This window comes from Syngnathus acus, chromosome 14 (genome assembly GCF_901709675.1).
Source record: "Syngnathus acus chromosome 14, fSynAcu1.2, whole genome shotgun sequence".
In the NCBI taxonomy this organism is placed as follows: Eukaryota; Metazoa; Chordata; class Actinopteri; order Syngnathiformes; family Syngnathidae; genus Syngnathus; species Syngnathus acus.
Window position 1 is genome coordinate 5,261,855 of NC_051099.1, and position 20,924 is coordinate 5,282,778.

Consider the following 20,924-nt stretch of genomic DNA (forward strand, 5'->3'; position numbering starts at 1 on the left):
CCTTGTTTTGCTCATGTGCGTCGGGAGGAAGTCCCTGCAGCCGCCGTGCGTGCGTACAGGTATGCGCAGCCAATAGGAGCGCAGGAGGGAGTGGACAACACATGAGAGAGAGGCGGACGGGCGGTGCACGTCAACCAGCCGGCGTAGCACACCTTCACTTGCAGATGAGGTCCACTTCAGGCGATCATTTGAAGCAGAGTGCGTCACGACGATCAGGATTGCCGCTTCTTCCTCAGGTGGGCCAAGTTGATCTACAAGGAGACGCTTCTGCGGAAATCCTTCCAGCAGCAGCACCTCGCTCGTCCTCCTTCACCACCACACAAGCGCCTGAGTAGATGTTCAAGTCCATGCATCTCCTCATCTAAGCGCTAAATTGTGTCCGCCGAGATGGAAAACGCGCACACGAAACCAGCGAGTGAAGTTTTAGACTTTTTCGGCGTGAATGAAAACACCGGATTGACTCAGGAGCAAGTTAAGGCAATTGGAGAAATATGGGCCGAACGGTAAGTCATTTGACTTCTTTACCTTCCTTCACCTTTTATTTATGTGCATTAATTATTAGAATTAACGCGGCGTTTTAATTGCGTAATTGCGCACAGGCGAGTTTGACCATAAATGACCATAAAGATGCATGCATTAGGATTTTCTCATTGTACAATATACAAATGTGACCTCTATGATTAATTATTGGTCTTTCTATGCAAAACAAGAACTTGCATGCTCTATTATTGGAAGTGTCAAGGCTGTAATTCAAAGGGTGAATGACAATAATTAATTCCTTTAATTAGTCTTCTGGTCCCTTCAAGTTCCCTTATGTTGAAGTCAAACAAATCAGCAGCAGCAGGAGCAGCGTACACATCTCTGCTTGTCATTCATGGCAGCAGGAAGTACATGTTGATGAAAACCCAAAAGCTTGATCAACCTGTTTTTACTTTACACACTTGTTTCTCAAATAAAGACTCGTGTTTTACTGCTCAAGTCACAAGATAAGATCAAATAACAAATGGCAGCAGCCTGCCAGCAGGAAAATACAAATGGCTAAAAAAAACAAGTGGAATCTCGATTTAATGAGCTCATTGGAGGAAGGAAGATCTTTTGCAAATAAATGATCAAATAATTGTATTTTTTAATTGAGGAATCATTTAGAGCCATTTTTTAAGTAAGATTGTCCAAATCTTCAGATTTCAGGTTCTCAAAAGTAATAATTTAGATTTATCGATTCCTTTTAATTTTATCTTTTGTGTTTATTGCCAATAAGACATTTGCAAACACCTGCTTTTACTTTGGAAAAGAATTACGATCAATCCTTGTGTTGCTAAATAATACCAAATAAACCAAAATAACTGTTTAATACTATCCTTTTTTTTTTTTTTTAACTACACATCAGAAACACCAAGGAAAACAAGCTCTGAATTATATCTAGTTCTCTTTTTGCGTACATATATTGACAACACCTCCATCAGCTCTTTTATTGTCCAATGGCCTTTTTCTTATTTCGTATCAACCTTCTAGCACTGTAAACATGTATATAGCATGGAGCTGGCTGAGTTGAACGTTCCCGGCCCCACCTTTCCCTCTTAGCCTGTCATTTGCATGTGCGGCCAAGCTGCCGAGTACACGCGAGCGCCATATTGTACAAGTCAAACAGTTGGCCTCTTGTTTGCCGCGCAGCCGCTTTACACCCGGGCCTGCAATGACTTCATGGAAAAAGCAACGTCTCGCCACAGATAACATCGCGTTTCGCTTTCAGCTCTGAACTTCCTGTGCGTGCGTGCGTGTGTGTGTTTAAGTGTGCATAGATAATAGCTAGTGCAAGGGGATACCCGTTTCCCTTTTTGGACCTGACTTTATTATGCTAGAGCCAAAGTCTTACGTTTTGTTGATGCACAGCTGTTTCTCCTTTTCTTCTCGGAAAGCGCCGACGTTCTAGTCGACTGCAAGGTGTTGTAAAAGTCTCGCAGTGGCTACATCAGCATGCACAAACGATGAGGCGCTTACCAGAAAATCATTAGCATGTTCAACGCAAGTGTTTGCCTTGGTGTGGACATAAGAGGGCAAACAAAAAGGAATCGAACATGAGCTGCACAAGTCAGGAGTCACTTCCATTGAGTGACTAAATTCGGGTCGGTTTATCGATAACTTTACGTAACCCATCCAGAGTTCCTAATTGGCTAATTTTGGGATGTATTTTTTTATGCTGTGTCTCACGATTGACTAAAAACTACCAGCCGCCAGTCTTTAGTACAAAACTGTTGCTTAAAATCAGTTGCTAGTATTTGTGCAGACCAGACTAATTAGCAGAACTCACCAGAGGCGCTCATGTTTATTCTGTTTATTCCCATTTCACTGAATAGTGAAAGCTTTAATTAGCATGCAGGCCCCACTGATCGGGTCGACCTTGCTCGTTTAATGATGCCTGAAAGCGCATTTATTTTGTCGTCCATATATGGTCGTTTTATTTTGGACTTCATAGGCTCGTGCCGCACTCCATTCACTGCAGGAATCTCACTCGCAGTAAAACACAAGCGGGCCTCCAATAAGTCACTTAATCGCAAAAATTCACACAGTGCCTGTGTGTGGGCGCTCAAAGAATGTTTTTGCTGTAACACACTCAATGATTTCCCATCCTGCAAATTCACAGGACTCCTATTTTTAGGTAGGAGGCAAAAAAAAAGGCATTTTTTTTCTCAGTACTGCATACACAGTTAGCGTTTTTTTTTTTTGTGTGTCACTCATTGCGAAAGATGTTCCATTGTCTCCTCCTCGTCCTCCTCCACCACGCCAACACACTCCTGAGTGCTCTCCTCAATCAGGCATTTGTTTGCCTTTCACTTTGATTGTCTGACCATTTTCCAGTCGAGATCCTGCATTGTGTAGTTGTCGTTGGATGTGGGCTGAAAATAAAAAGTCATTCAAGGCCACCGGTTTTGAGTCACTTCCTGGTTCCGGTGTGCCATCAGGTTCCTTCATACATGTCACTTGTGAATCTGTTGATCGCAAATGATGAAGGATTTACACATTTGAAAGAAATCATGCCAAATTTTAACGCTGATGTGAAGAATAACAACATGAACAAAGTTATGGGAAGTTAAAAAAACCTCCATTTAGGTTATATAGTGTTTAATAAGTGTCTCAAAAAAAATCTACAATTTCATTCCACTGGAGCATCATGAATAAAATAATTTTAATATTAACCTTCATATATGTTGGAGCCTGCTGCCATAATATAAAAATAGATAGAAAATAGATTTTTCATACACAACAGAATAGACAGCAGGAAAAAGTTGAATTTCCCACAGAAGATACGAACGTGTGTTTTTTTGGCATCCATTTATTTGTGTGTATAATCCAGTTTGAGGTTCCTCATTGTGACAAGCAGATTTCCTCATTTCATTGTGCTGCCTAGAAATGATAAGTGGCTGGGTGACATTTGATCTGCTCAGCTCCAGTATGTGGACAGAACACTTGAAGGAAGATATTTGCACAGAGGCTAGATGTAGTTGTATTTTGCCGTTGCGCAATATCCGCGTTGGGAGTAAAACTGTCAACAATTCGATTTTTTTTTAATGTATTAAAGCGCTTTTTTTTAATTGGGGTCATTAAAAGAGGAAATATATGAAGGAAGCTATCATACATTAGCGTGCAATAGCTATTAGGGGTTTACCGTCATGATATTTATAGACCTCTTTTACATTCTCACGGCTGATTGGCTAAACTCTGCCAAGGTTTCCTGAAGTTGAGCTGACTTAAAAGCTGTTTATTATTCAAGTCAGCAAATTATTTGTAGGCTGAGATGAGAGTCAATAAAAGTACGTGTCAGGTTGCATCAACCATTGGGGGTATACTTTGGTTATTATTTTTTTTTTATATATATATAGTGGCAAAAAAAAATCATGCTAGTGCATTTTTTATACCATCAATTGAATAAAGGGTTAGAAAACAAAGCCTATATTTTCAAAGCTGAGTCTTCGATGAATTAATTTGACAATTTCCGATTAGCATCGTGTGCTTTGGCAATGCTGATATTTACAGTGGTAGTGGAAATTTCCACTCCTCTTTCACCTCGTGTCCTGCCATCATCTGCAGATGTCCGACTGCCGAGGGATGCGCAAAGAGAGTGAAACAATGCAAAGTGGTGAAAGAACCATGTCAGGTTTCCCCTTTTTTTCCTTCCAACGCTGGAACTCCCTGCTGTTGTTGGCAACTGTCTCCATGCAGGAAGTGTTTCCCCTTTTGCTTGGCATTGAACGCTTTTTCTGCTGCGTTGACAGCCTTTTTTTATTCATTGTCTGGGCCCGCCATAGGGAGGAGGTGTTGTGGGAACATGGCTCGAGGTGAAGTCAGTATTCAGGAATGTGACCGGGCAAGCCCCGACTGTGAGGGAATCCTCTGCAGCGGGAAGTCGGGGAAACCCGTCCTGCACCTCCAGTCCTTCCTCCCGCTGTCTTGTCCTTTTAGTCAGTCTGTCTTTTGTCTCCCGCACTTGAGCCTCAGCCATCAAAACAAGCAGGGAAGCACAGTAATGGGGGTCGGTCGGTGAAGCGTGGAAAAGAGCACTTCTCCATACTGCTGCTGACATCAGCCATCAAACCTCAAGGCCTTTACAAGACTGCAAGTTGGGAGCTAACCACAGTGACTCAGCACTATTATGCCCAAGCTATTTATATGATCCCGCTTTGCACTGGTAGCAAATGCCCGGACCTGAACTCATCTCCAAGGTCGCTTTTCTGACGTAGTCCCTCCGACATGATTTTGCTTGTGGCGGAACATGCCCAGAACACTTCATGGGGAAAGTGTTTATTTGAGACTCGTGTGGGTGAGGTCACACTCGTCTGTTTGAATCAAACTCGAGTTGTTTTCCTCTCTCCGTTCATCGGATGGTGAAGTAATCGAGATCAGGTGCAGAGTGTGAAATAAATTGGATCGTTGAAGAAGATAGCGTACAAAGATGGGATGGGCTCCTGCTCGCTTGTGACCGTGAAGACGGATGGGTGATAAAATCCTGATAAGTTGATGATGGGAACTAGTCAGCTGACTGATCAGCATCACCGATCAGTTTTGCAGCAAATTTATGAATAAATCATTTCATATTGCAGAATAATGAAAGACGTATTTGTGATGTTGCAATTTTCGTCTGTCGTCAGAAAAGAAGCCAAAAATCACCGTTGGGTGTGTTGGGAGGGGAATTTTTAGATTGAAGTCCCAAACTATAAAATAAGTTTGGCCAATTACAGGGGCCCTTCAAGTTGTTTCTCTTTCCGCTCGTGTCGAGTGCAAACTGAGTGACTGGGAGAATTTTGTTTTTGGAAGGCGGCGGAGGCTTAGCGTCATGGTTCTCCCCCCTTTCCAACTCCATTCCCCACATGGTCACGTTTCATAATGGTGTAGCCACGTCTGCTCAAAACACGCTGGAGAAACATGGTGCTTATTTCCACTGGACCTTTTAGGGTCAGCGCAATCTTCATGTGGCTTCTTTTTCCCCAACATTTGAACTTTTTCTCCATTCATCAGCAGTCAGGATGATTTTCTTTGTGTTGGACTTGACTGAGCAGGTTTTTTAGGTGACGTCATTTCTTTCTTAAATGTAACATGGCTGACTTGAGCCATGAAAGACAATATTAACTCGCGTTTGTTTTCTTTGTTCCCCTTCCACTCGGCCTCCACCTCTTCAATTCCTCTACAACCATCGTGACGTGACATCTACAGAGCTCCCTGCTGAAGAAGGTAAATATTGATTTTTCCAATGAGGCTTCTAACCTCCTCCCTTGCATGAGCAGCCATTTTTTTTTTTTCTGGAGACCAGAGGATAAACTGAACTGCCAAGCTCATACAGATGGATACACTACAAAATATTATTGTGATTTTTTTTTTTCTGCTTACACATTCTTTCCTCTCTTGAGTCAACTTTGACTCGTGTGTTTAATTGTGTGCAGGAAAGTCCCTGTGGGAACTGGTGATGGAGCAATTTGAAAACCTTCTGGTCAGGATCCTGCTTCTCGCCGCCTGCGTCTCCTTTGTAAGTAACGCTCCGGCCTCGTGAGCTTTTTCAAATAATGACACTCCAATTGGATTTTGGATTGAAAATCCATACACAAGTTTTTTTTTCATCCAGCGTTGATAAAGTTTTAGTGAGGGGAGCCCACTTGGATCCATCTGCAGCGAGCCTACTAAGAGTGACGCTAGCTGGAATCTTGAATACATCTATTACTGCAAGTCGTTGGTGTTTTGGAACAAATTGACTCTTGCTATTTCTGAAACGGGGGGAAAAAATGGCTATTAAAGTGTATATGATGCAATTTGCCCTCTCCGAGTGCAGCCGTGGGTTTTGCCTCAAGTACGAAGTTTACTCTGTAAATGCGGCGAGCTAAGACGAGCTGTAACGTCTTCCACACCCAGACTGCTTTGAGATGTTGGCTTCCACTATTTGCACATGTCGGAGCTGAAGGCAATGTTAAACCTGACTTTCTACCTCAGCAATCTTAATAGACAAATTGTGTAATTGATTTTATAACTTTTTAATGTCTGTTTACGTTGTATTTTAAGCAGATTGACAATTTTTTTTAGTTTTTAGTTTTGTTTTCTAATATTCTTTGAGCAAAACACTCCAACAGTTATTAATTTTACTTGACTAAAAATATAAATAAAATAAAAAAGTCAAAGAGAGCACTCTTAGTAAATCACTTGCAACACACCAAAACTATCTGTATGAGAGAACGCTCAATTTATTGCTTAATATTTGGGCTCCTAGTTAAATGGAACGGAAGACTACACAAAAATATTTTTGGACAACGATGAAGGGCAAATGAGAGTTTGAGTCAATCGGCAATTTTAATAGACAAATTGTGTAATTGATTTGATAAATTTTTAACGTCTGTTTACGTTGTATTTTGAGCAGATTGACTAATTTTTTTTGTTTTATTTTATTTTTGTTCTCTAATATTCTTTGAGCAAAACACTCCAACATTTATTAATTTGACTTGACTAAAAAATAAATAAATAAAAAAGTGCACTCTTAGTAAATCACTTGCAACACACCAAAAAATATCTGTATGAGAGAACGCTCAATTTATTGCTTAATATTTGGGCTCTTAGTTAAGTGGAACGGAAGAAAATATATAAAAATATATATTTTTGGATAACGATGAAGGGCAAATGAGAGTTTGAGTCAATCGGCTGTTTAAAGCGCTGCAGTAATTATAGTCTAATGAGGCAGAAAATGCCAAGGTTTTTTTTTTTTTGCAAGCAAGTTTCAGAGTTGTAAAATGAATGGCTGAACGATTCCACTCAAATTTGACGTCCGCTTGTAATTGTTTACCAATGAGGCATACCGAGGACTTTTAAAGCAACTTGATTGCACCAGGGACGTCGGACTCAATGAGCTGCTCTCCATTTTGTCACGCGTCATGAGTTAATTCTCATAACTTGGAGCAAGCTTTTAAAAATAGGATCGTGTTACACGAGTGGAGAGGAAGCCAACCCTTTTTTGGATATGTCCAAGAATCAATCATAGCGAATGGATTAAGTTCTCTGAACATCTTGAAGGCCATATATAGTCACGCGCTTTGTGCATTTTTGAACCTGGATCTTATTACATACCGTTTTGCTTCGCTTCAATGGCAGTACATTACATTTAAACTTGTCAACTAAAAAAAAAAAATTATATATATAATAGTAACGAGGAAACAAGTCAAGCTGTCTGTGTTATACTTTCCAGATGAACAAACAACACACTGCTACTTTCCTTTTTTGCATTATTGAATTTGTTTTGGCATGTAGTTGAAATAAATAATGGATTTTAGAAATAGGCAGCGTTGTCATGTTCTCACTATGTTGCAATTTGAAATGTTTGCAGACTTTAACTCTATTTACTGTTAGAAAACAAGCCTGTGGCCTTTTTTTTCCCCTTTCCATTCAAATGGGTTAGTGGAACTCTTCTGAATTCACCCACTACATTGACCGCTCTGGGCTAAATATATCACGTAACAGTGATGAACCAGTTATGATGCTAGCACCGTCCTTATTTTCCAAGGGGCATGTGGAAAAATGGATGAATGGCTATGGGAAATATGAATTTGAAATTAGGATTGGATGATGAAATAATGACAGCATGTTGTTTTGAGTGTTTCCAAGGGAGAAAGACCCAAGTTTTTTTTAAAACAGTTATGTCCCATTTGATGCACCATGACAGCCAATTCAATTCAATAAAAGAAATATATCTAATATGATTCTAATTAAATGTGACCGGGAAGTAGCAAGGTTAGATTTTATTATCACGTCTCATTGAAGGCACAGCTGTGCTACACAAATGACATTTTTAATTCCGTCCTCCATGAGGAAATTTTTCCTCTGCGGTATTTAAGTATCATTTGTGTGATGAAGAAGTTGTGTGTTTGTCTAGGTGTTGGCTTTGTTTGAAGAGGGAGAGGAGTCAGCCACCGCCTTTGTCGAACCTGTTGTCATCCTCCTCATCCTCATCGCTAACGCCGTCATTGGTGTCTGGCAGGTGAGATCTCACAATGAAGAAATTCAAAATCATGCTTCTGTATTCGTTCATTACGTTGCATGACCTGACTCATCTCTCTCTCTCAACAGGAACGAAACGCCGAGAATGCCATCGAGGCGCTTAAGGAGTACGAACCCGAGATGGGCAAAGTGTACCGCATGAACCGGAAGGCGGTGCAGAGAATCAAAGCCAGGGACATCGTTCCGGGTGACATCGTGGAGGTGGCGGGTAAGCCAACTCATTTATTCTTTTCTGAGATTCAGCTTTTGCTTTTAGCAGCTTGCACAGAAACATGTAGCATTCATGAGTCTGGAAATATCGTAGGAATATCACACAACACCATTACATAACAGTCTTTCCCCCGTATTTGCAGGTGCTGGTATTACGGTTTGAATGTGTGTGTGTGGTTCTGTGTAAGTGCTTGTGGTCTTCACTTGTGTTTAAGGTCCAGTTTAACTTTCCACAGCTTTCCACTTCCCTTTGCTTTCCATACTCTCAGTCTCACCACCTGGATATTTGTCAGGTCTTTACTCATACTACACACTCACACACACACACACACACACACATAGATGCACACACTCATCCATCTCCCGCTATAAAGTCACCCGTGTGTGGGCAGCCCTGCCTAAAAATAGTCTTGTTGTCATTCTGGGGTCCATGCTGGATTTAATATGCATGACCTCCAACTATTAAGTCCATAACTGGCTGTTGTCTATGAAAATGGATTTTAGATGAATCAATATATTTTGAATAAAGCATAAGGATGATCACTCAATGTATATTAAATAGAAGGAACAGAGGTCATGCGGGGGTCATGAAAAACTGCTGTTAGGCAAACATAAATAAATTTTTCCTCATGATTCATCAACGTCAGTAAGGCCGTTATTCTGTTATGGAAAGAAATCTGTAGTTCATTATTAAATTTGAATGAGGATATTCCTAACCCAGAATAATATTTGGCATAAAAAACACATAATATGAGATAGGTGTAAAACGGCTCCACTTGATTAGTTCGTCACAATTCGTACATCCTTCTAGTTTACGTGAAAATTAAAACAAAAAAACAAAACAGGAATCCACGTTTCGCTTCTTGTTTATGATTAAGTAAGCGATAATACTTTGGAATTTGGGCTTGTTGCAGCCGGTGTGTTTCTTCACACGTGTGTCGTCAACAAGACCCACAGACAAGCTCACGCAGGTCGTAAAGCATCAAAAGTACTCTGTTGAATTCCCACCTTCATAGTCATCGTCATGACAACAAGTCATGTTCTCTTTTTGCTCATCATGTCTGTGTCATTTCTACGTGTGCTGTTTTGGATTACAGTGTTATCCCACATTGGTGGTTTCGCACTTTATTCTGGCCAGAAGTCTCATGCCAAAGCCCTCCAACAAAAACATTGCTGGGTACATGGCAGCAAAAGAAAAAAAACAAAATCGGTATCCTCCTTTAACATGATTGAACTCCCAGGCCAGGCTTTTCCTCTACCTCAGATTACCCGGCGGTGGTTCCACTGGAATTTAATGTGAGGAGGGTAAAATAAACTGTATGGAGGTCTTTGGAGAAAAACCACAAAAGAGGAGAGAAAATATAATGGATATATTTACATAAGGTTCCACCCCTGCAGTGTACTTGTAGGTTCCACGCCGTTATGACACACTTGCGTTTTGCGCCTCCACTGGAATTTTCCTTGAGGTTTTTAATGGAGTAACTGTGTGAGGGCTCACAGAAGACCCCAAGAGATGGAAACCAAGTGGCATTTACGCTGCCAATTCATTATGCAAGGGTGAGATTCTGACTGTCCTGGTTGTGTCAAAAAGCAGACGGCAAACTCAACTACAGTATTTTCCGGACTATAAGGCGCACCTAAAAACCTAAAATGTTCTCAAAAGCTGACAGTCTGGTGTGCCTTATATATGGACCAAATTCCTAAATTTAAACTGGCCCGAAGCGTTGCGTCATGAAATCAATCATAAGTGGCCCGCTGAAGACTATGAATCATGAATCAAAAAGACTATGGATCATTATTTTGTGATTATAAAGTAATTTGTTGCATCTGAAGTTGAAATAAAAATGATAAAATGGAGAATGATTTGATTTGGATTAAAAATCTGACATGATGCATTAATGGTGCGCCTTATAGTCCGGTGCGCCTTATATAAGGACAAAGTTTTACAATGGGCCATTCATTGAAGGTGCGCCTTATAGTCCGGTGCGCCTTACAGTACGGTAGGCCAATTTGTACTTTGTTTTGAAAAGACACTCTCAATTTAGTACTGAATAATCCGATTGACGCAATACAAAATCTGCGAGGATCATTTTTATTGAATGACTGAATAGTCCATATCGGCACGGTCATGTAAAAGAATAATACATTCTGTGACATCTACTCGACTTGTTGTGTTTGTAAATCCTATATTTTATTCAGTATAGTCCGATGGAGCGGAGGGAATCTGAAGGTAGGCGTTCTTCGGCCTGGGCCAACTTGAAGCCTGCAGCCGTCTCCCACACAAACACAACCCACATTGCACCCGACACCCTGTCTGCATCTCCCGTAGGTGCTACATAGAGAGGCGGAAAGAGTCGCTCGCCTTCTTTGTTTACCCCACCGAGACGCATTTTCAAATGGCTCAATCAAGTCAATGTTGTGATAAACGCACTGGAGATGCTTTGTAATAATGTCCGTCATTAACAAGTGTCTGAGTGTTTGGAAGTATCATCGTCTTTTTTACTTTTGTATCATCTGCCGCATAAAATGTTTGCATTTTGTCATTTCAGTTGGTGACAAAGTTCCAGCCGACATCAGATTGACCTCCATCACGTCCACCACGTTGAGAGTGGATCAATCCATCCTCACAGGTACGCTCGACAGTCCCTCAATCCAATTTTTTCTGCTATTGTTTTAATTTCATTTTGGTTATTTGAACTCCTTCTAGGATATCTAGTTATTTCATTCATTATTTGAGTTGAAATATTAATGTATTCTGTGCATTTTTTTTCTCCTTCCTTCAGGGGAGTCTGTGTCCATCATCAAACACACTGACCCGGTTCCTGACCCGAGAGCTGTCAATCAAGACAAGAAGAACATGTTGTTTTCGGTGAGTCCAACCTTTAAATTATTCACATTAGAAATGATACTCTGAGCCCACTTTGAAATCTGTTTTATGATTCGAAATTGAAACTACTGATCTGAATTTGTCAACAATGAGCTGCTCTGGCATTCTCAGCCAATCAAAATTGCTACTTGTCTAATAAGTGATAAGCTAATTGCACTTCAAGTAGGATAAAGACTTGGCAGGTACAAATCCACTCGGAGCGGAAAAAAAGTGCCATTTCCAACATGTCTGTGGTGAATCTGACGCTTGTATGTGTAGCTCAGCGGATGGTTTTCCGCTAGCAAGAAATTGGACTTAATTTCAAAACGCTTATTAAAGCCATGCCTGCATGGAAGTAACGTGAATAAGCCAATATTCCATCCAAATAATGCCAAATACCACAAAATAAGCATGTTTGTCTTGCATAAAAAAAGATTATGAGTCAATGTAAATTTTCTGACTGACAGATTTATTAAAACGGGAAAAAAAAAAAGAACCTTCCACCCACATTGATCACATTTTCCGCAGGGCACCAACATCGCTGCCGGTCGGGCCATAGGTGTCGTCGTGGCGACCGGCGTCGCCACGGAAATCGGCAAAATCCGCAATCAGATGGCGTCGACCGAACAGGACAAGACGCCGCTGCAGCAGAAGTTGGATGAATTTGGCGAGCAGCTCTCGAAGGTCATCTCACTCATCTGCGTGGCTGTGTGGGTGATCAATATCGGCCACTTCGGGGACCCGGTCCACGGCGGCTCCTGGATGCGGGGAGCTATCTATTACTTTAAGATAGCCGTGGCTTTGGCCGTGGCCGCCATCCCCGAAGGCCTGCCTGCCGTCATCACCACCTGCCTGGCCCTCGGGACCCGCCGCATGGCCAAGAAGAACGCCATTGTGAGGAGTCTGCCCTCGGTGGAGACCCTGGGCTGCACCTCCGTTATCTGCTCGGACAAGACGGGGACCCTCACCACCAATCAAATGTCTGTCTGTAGAGTAAGTGGCAATTCCTATTCCACGCCAAATCTGCTTTGGGATTTGACACCAGGAGCGAAAGTCATTTTCACACTCTTATGAATCATTCAAACCAGTGACCAGAATTTCTTCATCTTGTTTTTCTTCTGGGTTTTATCTTCATTTATCTCAATGAAAATGAAAAATGCTTTGTGGCATTTACATTCGTTTTGACATTAAATCTCTTCATTGTGCCGCACAGGTGTCAAACTCAAGGCCCGGGGGCCAGATAGGGCCCGCCACATCATTTTATGTGACCCGCGAAGACAAATTGTGCATCAAATTTGTGTGTCAATACTAGAATTGCAAATTGTCTTCACATTTAATATCTTTTAATAATATTTGACCAGTTTTTTCTCGTCTGATTTGAAAACGAGTTATTTGTCCGTTTGTTTTGTAGCTTTTACTGTATATAATATGAGGTGCTCATACATTTATTTGGTTTGACAGTCATAATGGCCCTCAGAAAGAAGCTATGACTACAATGCGGCCCGCGAAAAAAATGAGTTTGACACCCCTGATGTAGAGTTTCAAAAAGCTTCATAAAGGTTTTGGCTTTAGTTATTCACAAATGATATTATTCTTATTGCGTTTAAACCCACCATAGGCCATCGGCGAAATATTTTTCATGTTGCATACGCTCCTCACCACAAGCTGACGCGCAGTGTGTGTGTGTGTGTTTAATTTGTAGCTGCAGGGAGTTCCCTCAAACTTGGCGGATGTGTAGGAGTGACCTCACCGCAAACCTTTAAACCCTCCCAGGCACAGGAAAACTTAGCCCAGCTGACGTTAGCAAATATTGACCTGCATCCACCGAAAGGCCCTTCTTACTCCCTAATAGGGAGCACAATATTTCATATATGATTTTGACTGCAACTGTGGTCTGAATCATTTCATACACACACACAAATAGTGTGTACTCCCGCATTGAGTAGATGAATCCAATCTTGCTATTGAGTCACATGGGTCACAATGTGCCGCCTTGTTACCGTGGAGACCGCAGTAGATCAGATAGGGAGGAAAAAGAGGAACAATCTTATTCTATTTCTCACTGGCTGCTTTGTCTGTACTCTTGTGGAAATCACTGAGAGTTATGGAATTGGGCCTTATGAACTTTTGGAACATTGAGAAACATCCAAAGCATGTCTGCAGCTTTTAGTTGGCTAAGGTGCAACAAAGTAGTTGCTCATAACATTTGCGTCTCGACACTGTCAGTTCGACCCAGCTTCTCCGACCAATTGAAATATTGCGGTAACATTTCAAACAAGTCGTAAAACTCGGAGACACTGTCAGCTCTGTGAATTTTCCCTCTTTGGATAAATGTATACAAATGTTTTCCCCTTTTTAATTTTCCACTAAAATGCAATTTAACAGCCAGAAAATAAAATGATACAATATTTAATATACATCATTATATAACTTTGTTATATTTGGAAAATTTGGAAATGTCATTTAAAATTATTTAAATTATTATTATAAATTATTTTTTATTATTATTCAAAAATGATTCCTTATTTGGAAAATGTCATTTAAAATTATTAAAATTATTATTATAAATATTTTGTATTATTATTCAAAAAAGTGTATTTCCACATGCTAATTAATGTTCCACTGAGACAAAGGTTTGCTATAAAGTCAATTTAGTGTCCATCTACCATGCAAAGCTATTTAAATATTTATGTCAACTAATCTCGGCTAATAACAGAAGCAGCACGTTGCAAGAACTGCACAGCTAATTACTTTTGCCCCCCCCCCAGATGTTTGTGGTGGACAAATTGCAGAATTCAAGCTGCACCTTGCACGAGTTCTCGATAACAGGATCCACATATGCACCTGAAGGTCAAATGTGAGTTTCATATCATGAATGTCAACTTATTTATATATGCATGAATATTGCCTGATGTTTTCCAATTGTGCGTCAACGATGGTGTGTTTTCCTCCTTCCAGACTGAAAGGAGAGCGGGCAGTCCAGTGTGGAGACTATGATGGACTCTTGGAGTTGGCCACCGTGTGTTCCATGTGCAATGACTCCTCATTGGACTACAATGAGGTCATTAAAGACGCATTCTAAATATACTTCTGTTGCCATACAACTAGTAAAAGCAACACACACGCATAACAATGTGTAGTTTTGTTTCATTTTTGTTGAAGAGCTAATTTTATCTTGCTCAAAGATACTTAAATTGCTTTTCTCACCTTTTTGTCATCACCCCGGTATCTTGGTAACCACAGTGAAGAGAGAGGCCGGGGATAACACAACTTCAATTGCATGTATCATCTGCAGCCCGACTGATCCGGATGTTTTTTTTTTTTGCCATCAAAGCTTTCATATTTTTTTGGGCTGAGCCGAAAAGAGGAGCAGCTGAGCACCGCAGGGGGATGAGGAGTTTTATTGCTTTGTGCTGTCACACACAAATAAATGATTGGCCAACAGCGCGTCCTCTCCCCGACTTCGCTTTTTAGCACCTTTTAAAGACTCCGCGGCGATGTGGCTATCCAGCAGATCTGAATATTGTCCTTGACGGAATGTTTTGACAACAAAGCAAATGAGTACCCCTTGTAATTTAGAGGGATGACAGAACGAAGGTCACTGTGACCAAAGAAATGTTTTTTTTTTTTTTAGCAACTCCATGCTGCAGCATTTCAATGACTGTGCCATTGGTGGCAACTCAAGTAGGCTGTGCTCACACCCACAACGACGCAAAGTGCCTTTTTCAAACTGCGCCATGCTATTTCATTTGTGAAAATATCAAAACTAGCCCCGCCCACCCCTGCGCAGGTTTCCACCACATCTTGTGCCAGACTTGCACTGGTCACCAAAAAAAGAGCCCACTGAGTTTAGTCTAATACTTCTCATCCCTTTTACGGAGGCTTTTACAATTTACAAAACAAATATGAAAGGTGATTTGTGTTTCATATTTTCCCCTTACTGACTATTCTGCTTCTCCTCTCCATGCATGTCTTTTTTTTTTTATTCTCCCAGGCCAAAGGAGTGTACGAGAAAGTGGGGGAAGCCACAGAGACTGCTCTTACCACCTTGGTGGAGAAAATGAACGTCTTCAAAACGGACCTTTCCGGACTCAGCAAGGTGGAACGTGCTGGGGCCTGCAACTCGGTGAGCTTGGTGACAATTTATGGATGTCTCATCATAATCATGATTCTGGAGTAGAGTTTGACCAAGAAGGACATCTAGTGGTAGAAGCAGGTCTGATGGAAACTACAAGCTACATTTTTTTTTAAATTGCTAAATTTCTCTCCGTATCTGAGGTTAATATGAATTTGCCTGCTCTCACTATCCTTGATAGTCTTTTTTTTTTTTTTTTTGTTCCATGGTTGCTCCTTCAGGTGATCAGGCAACTGATGAAGAAGGACTTCACATTGGAGTTCTCTCGAGACCGAAAGTCCATGTCAGTTTACTGCACGCCAGTCAAGCCGGGTTCTCAGAGCAAGATGTTCGTCAAGGCACGGAACAATCATACGATTCCAGAATTTTCTTTTCCTTTCTGTCATTTTCTAATGTCTCCTTTTGCCTGTATAGTCAATTGTAGTCTTTTTCAACAGGGCGCCCCGGAAAGCGTCATTGATCGATGTCAGTACATGCGGCTGGGAACTGGCAAGGTGGCGCTGACACCGGACTTGCGTGACCAGCTCATGTCCAAGGTCCGGGACTGGGGATCGGGGAGGGACACCCTACGCTGTCTGGCTCTGGCCACCCGTGATGTTCCACCACGCAAAGAGGACATGGACTTGGAGAATTCCAGCAAGTTTGTGGACTATGAGGTAGGAAACCAGACAAAACATCAGTTAAATAAAACATTTAAAATAAATCGATAATAATAATAATAATAGTAAAAATAATATAAATAAAATAAGCTAACATTGAATAAATAAATAAATGGATGGATGAATAAATAATGAATAAAAAAATTCAATCTGCCTCCCAGTGCAGTCATCACATCTTCAAACTACTGCTGTATTATTATATTTGTTTTTGCTGTTTCCATTTAGTTGAGCCTCACGTTCATCGGCTGTGTGGGCATGCTGGACCCCCCGAGGAACGAAGTCATAGGCTCCATCAAACTCTGCAACGAGGCAGGTATTCGTGTGATCATGATCACGGGGGACAACAAGGGCACAGCGGTGGCCATCTGCAGGCGCATCGGCATCTTCGGCGAGAACGAAGAGGTGACGGGAAAGGCCTACACCGGCCGCGAGTTTGATGATCTATCGCCGGAAGCCCAGAAAGAGGCTGTGAAACGGGCACGATGTTTCGCACGCGTGGAGCCGGCTCACAAGTCCAAAATTGTCGCATACCTGCAGTCCTTTGAGGAGATCACTGCCATGGTGAGGACCATGAAGAAAAATGTATCACATTCTGGTTGTCCACATATTTTCTCGTGTAGCTAAATATCGTCAGATAATTTAAATATGGTATGATGTAGCACAACTTCAATGAGCAACAATATTTGTCATCCCAGACTGGAGATGGTGTGAATGACGCTCCCGCCCTGAAGAAAGCAGAAATTGGCATCGCAATGGGCTCGGGCACAGCCGTGGCCAAATCGGCCTCGGAGATGGTACTTTCTGACGATAACTTCTCCACCATCGTGTCTGCCGTGGAGGAGGGCAGAGCCATCTACAACAACATGAAGCAGTTCATCCGATACCTTATCTCCTCCAACGTGGGCGAAGTCGTATGGTGAGGGAGACGCTCCGAGAACCCTCGGTCAGTTTCATTCTTATCATGTTTGTCTGTTCTTCAGCATCTTCCTGACAGCCATTCTGGGTCTCCCCGAGGCTCTGATACCAGTCCAGTTGTTGTGGGTCAATCTGGTGACTGATGGTCTGCCCGCCACCGCCTTGGGTTTCAACCCTCCCGACCTGGACATCATGAACAAACCTCCTCGTAATGCCAAAGAACCTCTCATCTCAAGATGGCTTTTCTTCCGCTACTTGGCCATTGGAGGTACTTGAATTGCTTGCATTTTCTTTCACAATTTAAGAAGTCAACCAAAATTCCAAATTTTGAAAAATCTACTTGTGACAAGTGTTGTGAATTCATGTTTTGTATTTCTAAGGCTACGTAGGTTTCGGGACAGTGAGCGCCGCCACGTGGTGGTACCTATTTGATGAAGAAGGGCCACAAGTGACTTTTTATCAGCTGGTGAGTTGCAAATTATTATTATTTTTTTTTCCAATGCAACGTCTTGAGCTTATCGGTTTCCACAGCGACACTTCATGCAGTGCACCGAGGACAACCCCGTGTTTCACGGAATCGATTGTGAGGTCTTTGAATCCCGCTACCCCACCACCATGGCGCTGTCCGTGCTGGTTACCATCGAGATGTTCAACGCGCTCAACAGGTCAATCATGGTCACCCTTAAATGTCACACATTCCGTATCCGCCCGCCGCATGATTTTCATACCAGAACAACACACCCAGAAAATGACTGGGTTAGGGAAGTCAAATGAGGAAGTTCATAAAAACCGAGTGTGAAGGCTCTTTTGTTTTTGCTAGTCTCCATAGAAAATATACGACACATCATAAGTTACCAAATTGATGTCATTTGTCCACGTGTTCTAATGTAACATTCTCCCCCGACCGACAGTTTGTCTGAGAACCAGTCCCTCCTCAGAATGCCTCCTTGGGTCAATATTTGGTTACTGGGAGCCATTGTCCTTTCTCTCTCCCTCCACTTCTTAATCCTTTATGTCGAGCCAATGCCAGTAAGTTTTACAACTATTGTAGATCATTATAAAAATTCGAATTATTTCTAATTCTTCTGTTGCTTTTATTCAGCTGATCTTCCAGGTGACCCCTCTCTGTTGGTCTCAGTGGATGGTGGTCCTGAAAATTTCAATCCCTGTCATCCTCCTGGATGAGGCACTAAAATTTATATCCAGACATTATCTTGAAGGTAAGTCCAAAGTTTTCTCATTGAATGTGTTTGATGGTTTGGTGAGGATGTTCAAATTGACTTTTCTGTGTTTTTCCTCTTCCGCATTTCTAATGCAGCCTAAATTCTTATCTTCCCTTTTATGCTAAGGTACCTCTTCACGCTTTAATAGAACGAAAGTAGTCTGCTATCTGACTTGAAATATTTTTTCCCTCGCTCTGGCAGGTGATGAAGAGACCAAGTACCGGAGGAGATGGCAGAAGGATTAAGTCGTCTCCCTCAAACACGCTTCGACACAGGCCTCTCTTCTTCTATTTTTCATCATTCCCCACTCCTGCGTGTCGGTTGAACCACCACGACACATTTAAGTGGCATGCGTGCCTGAGAACCGACGTGCGAGAAAAAGAAGGCAGCTGCGAGCTTTTGGCTTAAATGTGAGTGAATGCACAAAACGGTTTGAAATGTCTGCCATTTTTTTTTTTTTTTAGTTCAGTACAGTGCAAACTTTGCGGTGCCTTCGCTGGACAAGGCAGGGTGGGTGTTAGAGAAGCCTAAATGAGCACAGGGATGGATGGGCGATTGCTGATTGGTGGGAAAAATGTGGCTCGTGGGCAGAACCGTGCGTGTTTGTGTGTCCACAATAATCTGGTGGTACTGCCCAAGCTTCTGCAAATCTCTTTTCTATCTAGCAGTAATGATCATCACAGTAAAGCTTCCTTGTCATTCTTCATCATTGCAATCATTACCAAAATTTTGCAGAGATCTGACGCCATTTGTCTTTAGCACTGAGATGATCCAGCTGAAGGTGTGAATAGCTTCACTGCTTTATTGGCGGGCCCATCTTAAAAATAGCACACTGTAGTTTTTTTGCAAGTGGTGTATATAAACTTTTTATTTTATTTATACTACAAGCTGGTAGATGTTACAGAGTCCAACAATATAAGTTAAAGAATGGCAAGTGGACTGCTCGAAATAATGATTGACTCACGCCATGCCTTATAGAGCCAGCCCCACCGCACCTCCACTTTGAGCAAGTGGTGAAAATGAATGTCTTGCCAGCACTCTAATTGTGGGTTTTTGTTTTTTTTACTCGCCGCAACCTTTAGTGTGCACCCCAAAAGTGAGGTGTTGGTCGTGAGGGTGTCTAAGAAGCTTTTTGTGCACACTGCTCTTTCGCTTGTTCTCGGTCTTTTAGCAATTGATCTAATTAAATAATGTGTTTGACTGAACGAGCACGTGGGGTTAACATTGTGTCTTTTAGCTCTTAATTATTAATTTCATTTCGGGTCCAGGTGATTGCGTGTCTTTTTTTTTTTTTTTTAAACATCTTTGGCCCAATTGCCGAATAGTACCTGGAAAAAAAAAAATGTCAAGGACGGGGAAAGTGTTCCCAATGAATTTTTACATCTGTTAAAAAAAAAAAAATAGCGTCAAGTTTTCAACAAGAAAAAGCGAAAGTCTCGATGGAGGTCTTTCCATGCTTCTCAACTACTGACTCCTCATTTCTGTACAGAAGATGAATATATGATTGCATGGAATCATGTTACTGTAATAATAACAATCCATACAGTATGCTATACAGCATCTAGATTATTTGGGGGGGATATTAATGAAGTTTTTTTTCTCTTTTCGGCACTTCTTACTTTTTTGTAGACTAGAGGTTTCTTTTGTCATTTCCGTTTGGTTTTTACATTTACTTGCGGGGGTTGATGTGTGACAGAATACGGTATGGATAGCATTTGAGAATCATGACCTAACTTGATGATGATGCTGTTCGTTTCAGTTTGCTAGTTTGAGGTCAGTCAAAAATTTATGTGAACTGAACTGTGGTTTACACTGAGCGAGAAATAGTGGTGGATCTTGGCTCGTGATGTTTTACGGCTGTACAGTGAAGGGCTTAGTAGGATGGACGCAGGCTCTAGAGACTCGACTGTCCTCCGAATTTAGACTCACCCAGCATCTTGGATAAGCTTGTTTTCTAACAGCAGGGGGCGATGTGGTTAGTATCGGAAGCAGTGAACGATTGACATTTTTTAAAGAAAAGTCTCTAGAGCCCGACTTTCACCTGAAAAATGGAAAATTGTCTGTATTGCCTTGTTAATATTGAATGTAGACACATAATTTTATAAATAACAAAGATGTGGAAATAAACATTATTTATCTTCTTTATTCTGAGCTTCTGTTTTGTTTTTACTTTTACAGGTTACGTGTTCAAGAAAATTATTGTCAAAGCTCCTCAAATAAAATGTGTGCATTTTTCAACTTGGAAATACCGTATTTTCCGCACTATAAGGGGCACCGGATTATAAGGCGCACTTTCAATGAATGGCCATTTTAAAACTTTGTCCATATATAAGATATATACATTTGGCCCACGGGCCGGACTTTGGACACGCCTGCTGTAGTGCCTCAATATT

General features: G+C 41.5%; 1 protein-coding gene across 1 annotated transcript; it reads left to right on the top strand.

Moving 5' to 3' along the window:
• The first annotated feature begins 115 nt into the window (after positions 1-115).
• On the top strand, positions 116-20,676 carry atp2a3 (ATPase sarcoplasmic/endoplasmic reticulum Ca2+ transporting 3). The gene is given in 22 exon segments (XM_037270636.1): positions 116-476; positions 478-503; positions 5,707-5,724; positions 5,934-6,016; positions 8,399-8,503; positions 8,593-8,731; positions 11,283-11,363; positions 11,517-11,602; positions 12,128-12,592; positions 14,368-14,456; positions 14,558-14,660; positions 15,594-15,725; positions 15,956-16,072; positions 16,172-16,390; positions 16,619-16,954; positions 17,089-17,309; positions 17,374-17,576; positions 17,689-17,774; positions 17,840-17,973; positions 18,220-18,337; positions 18,411-18,528; positions 18,733-20,676. Coding segments are annotated over 22 exon segments (3,012 nt in total). The 5' UTR covers positions 116-387; the 3' UTR covers positions 18,777-20,676.
• The last annotated feature ends 248 nt before the right edge of the window (positions 20,677-20,924 follow it).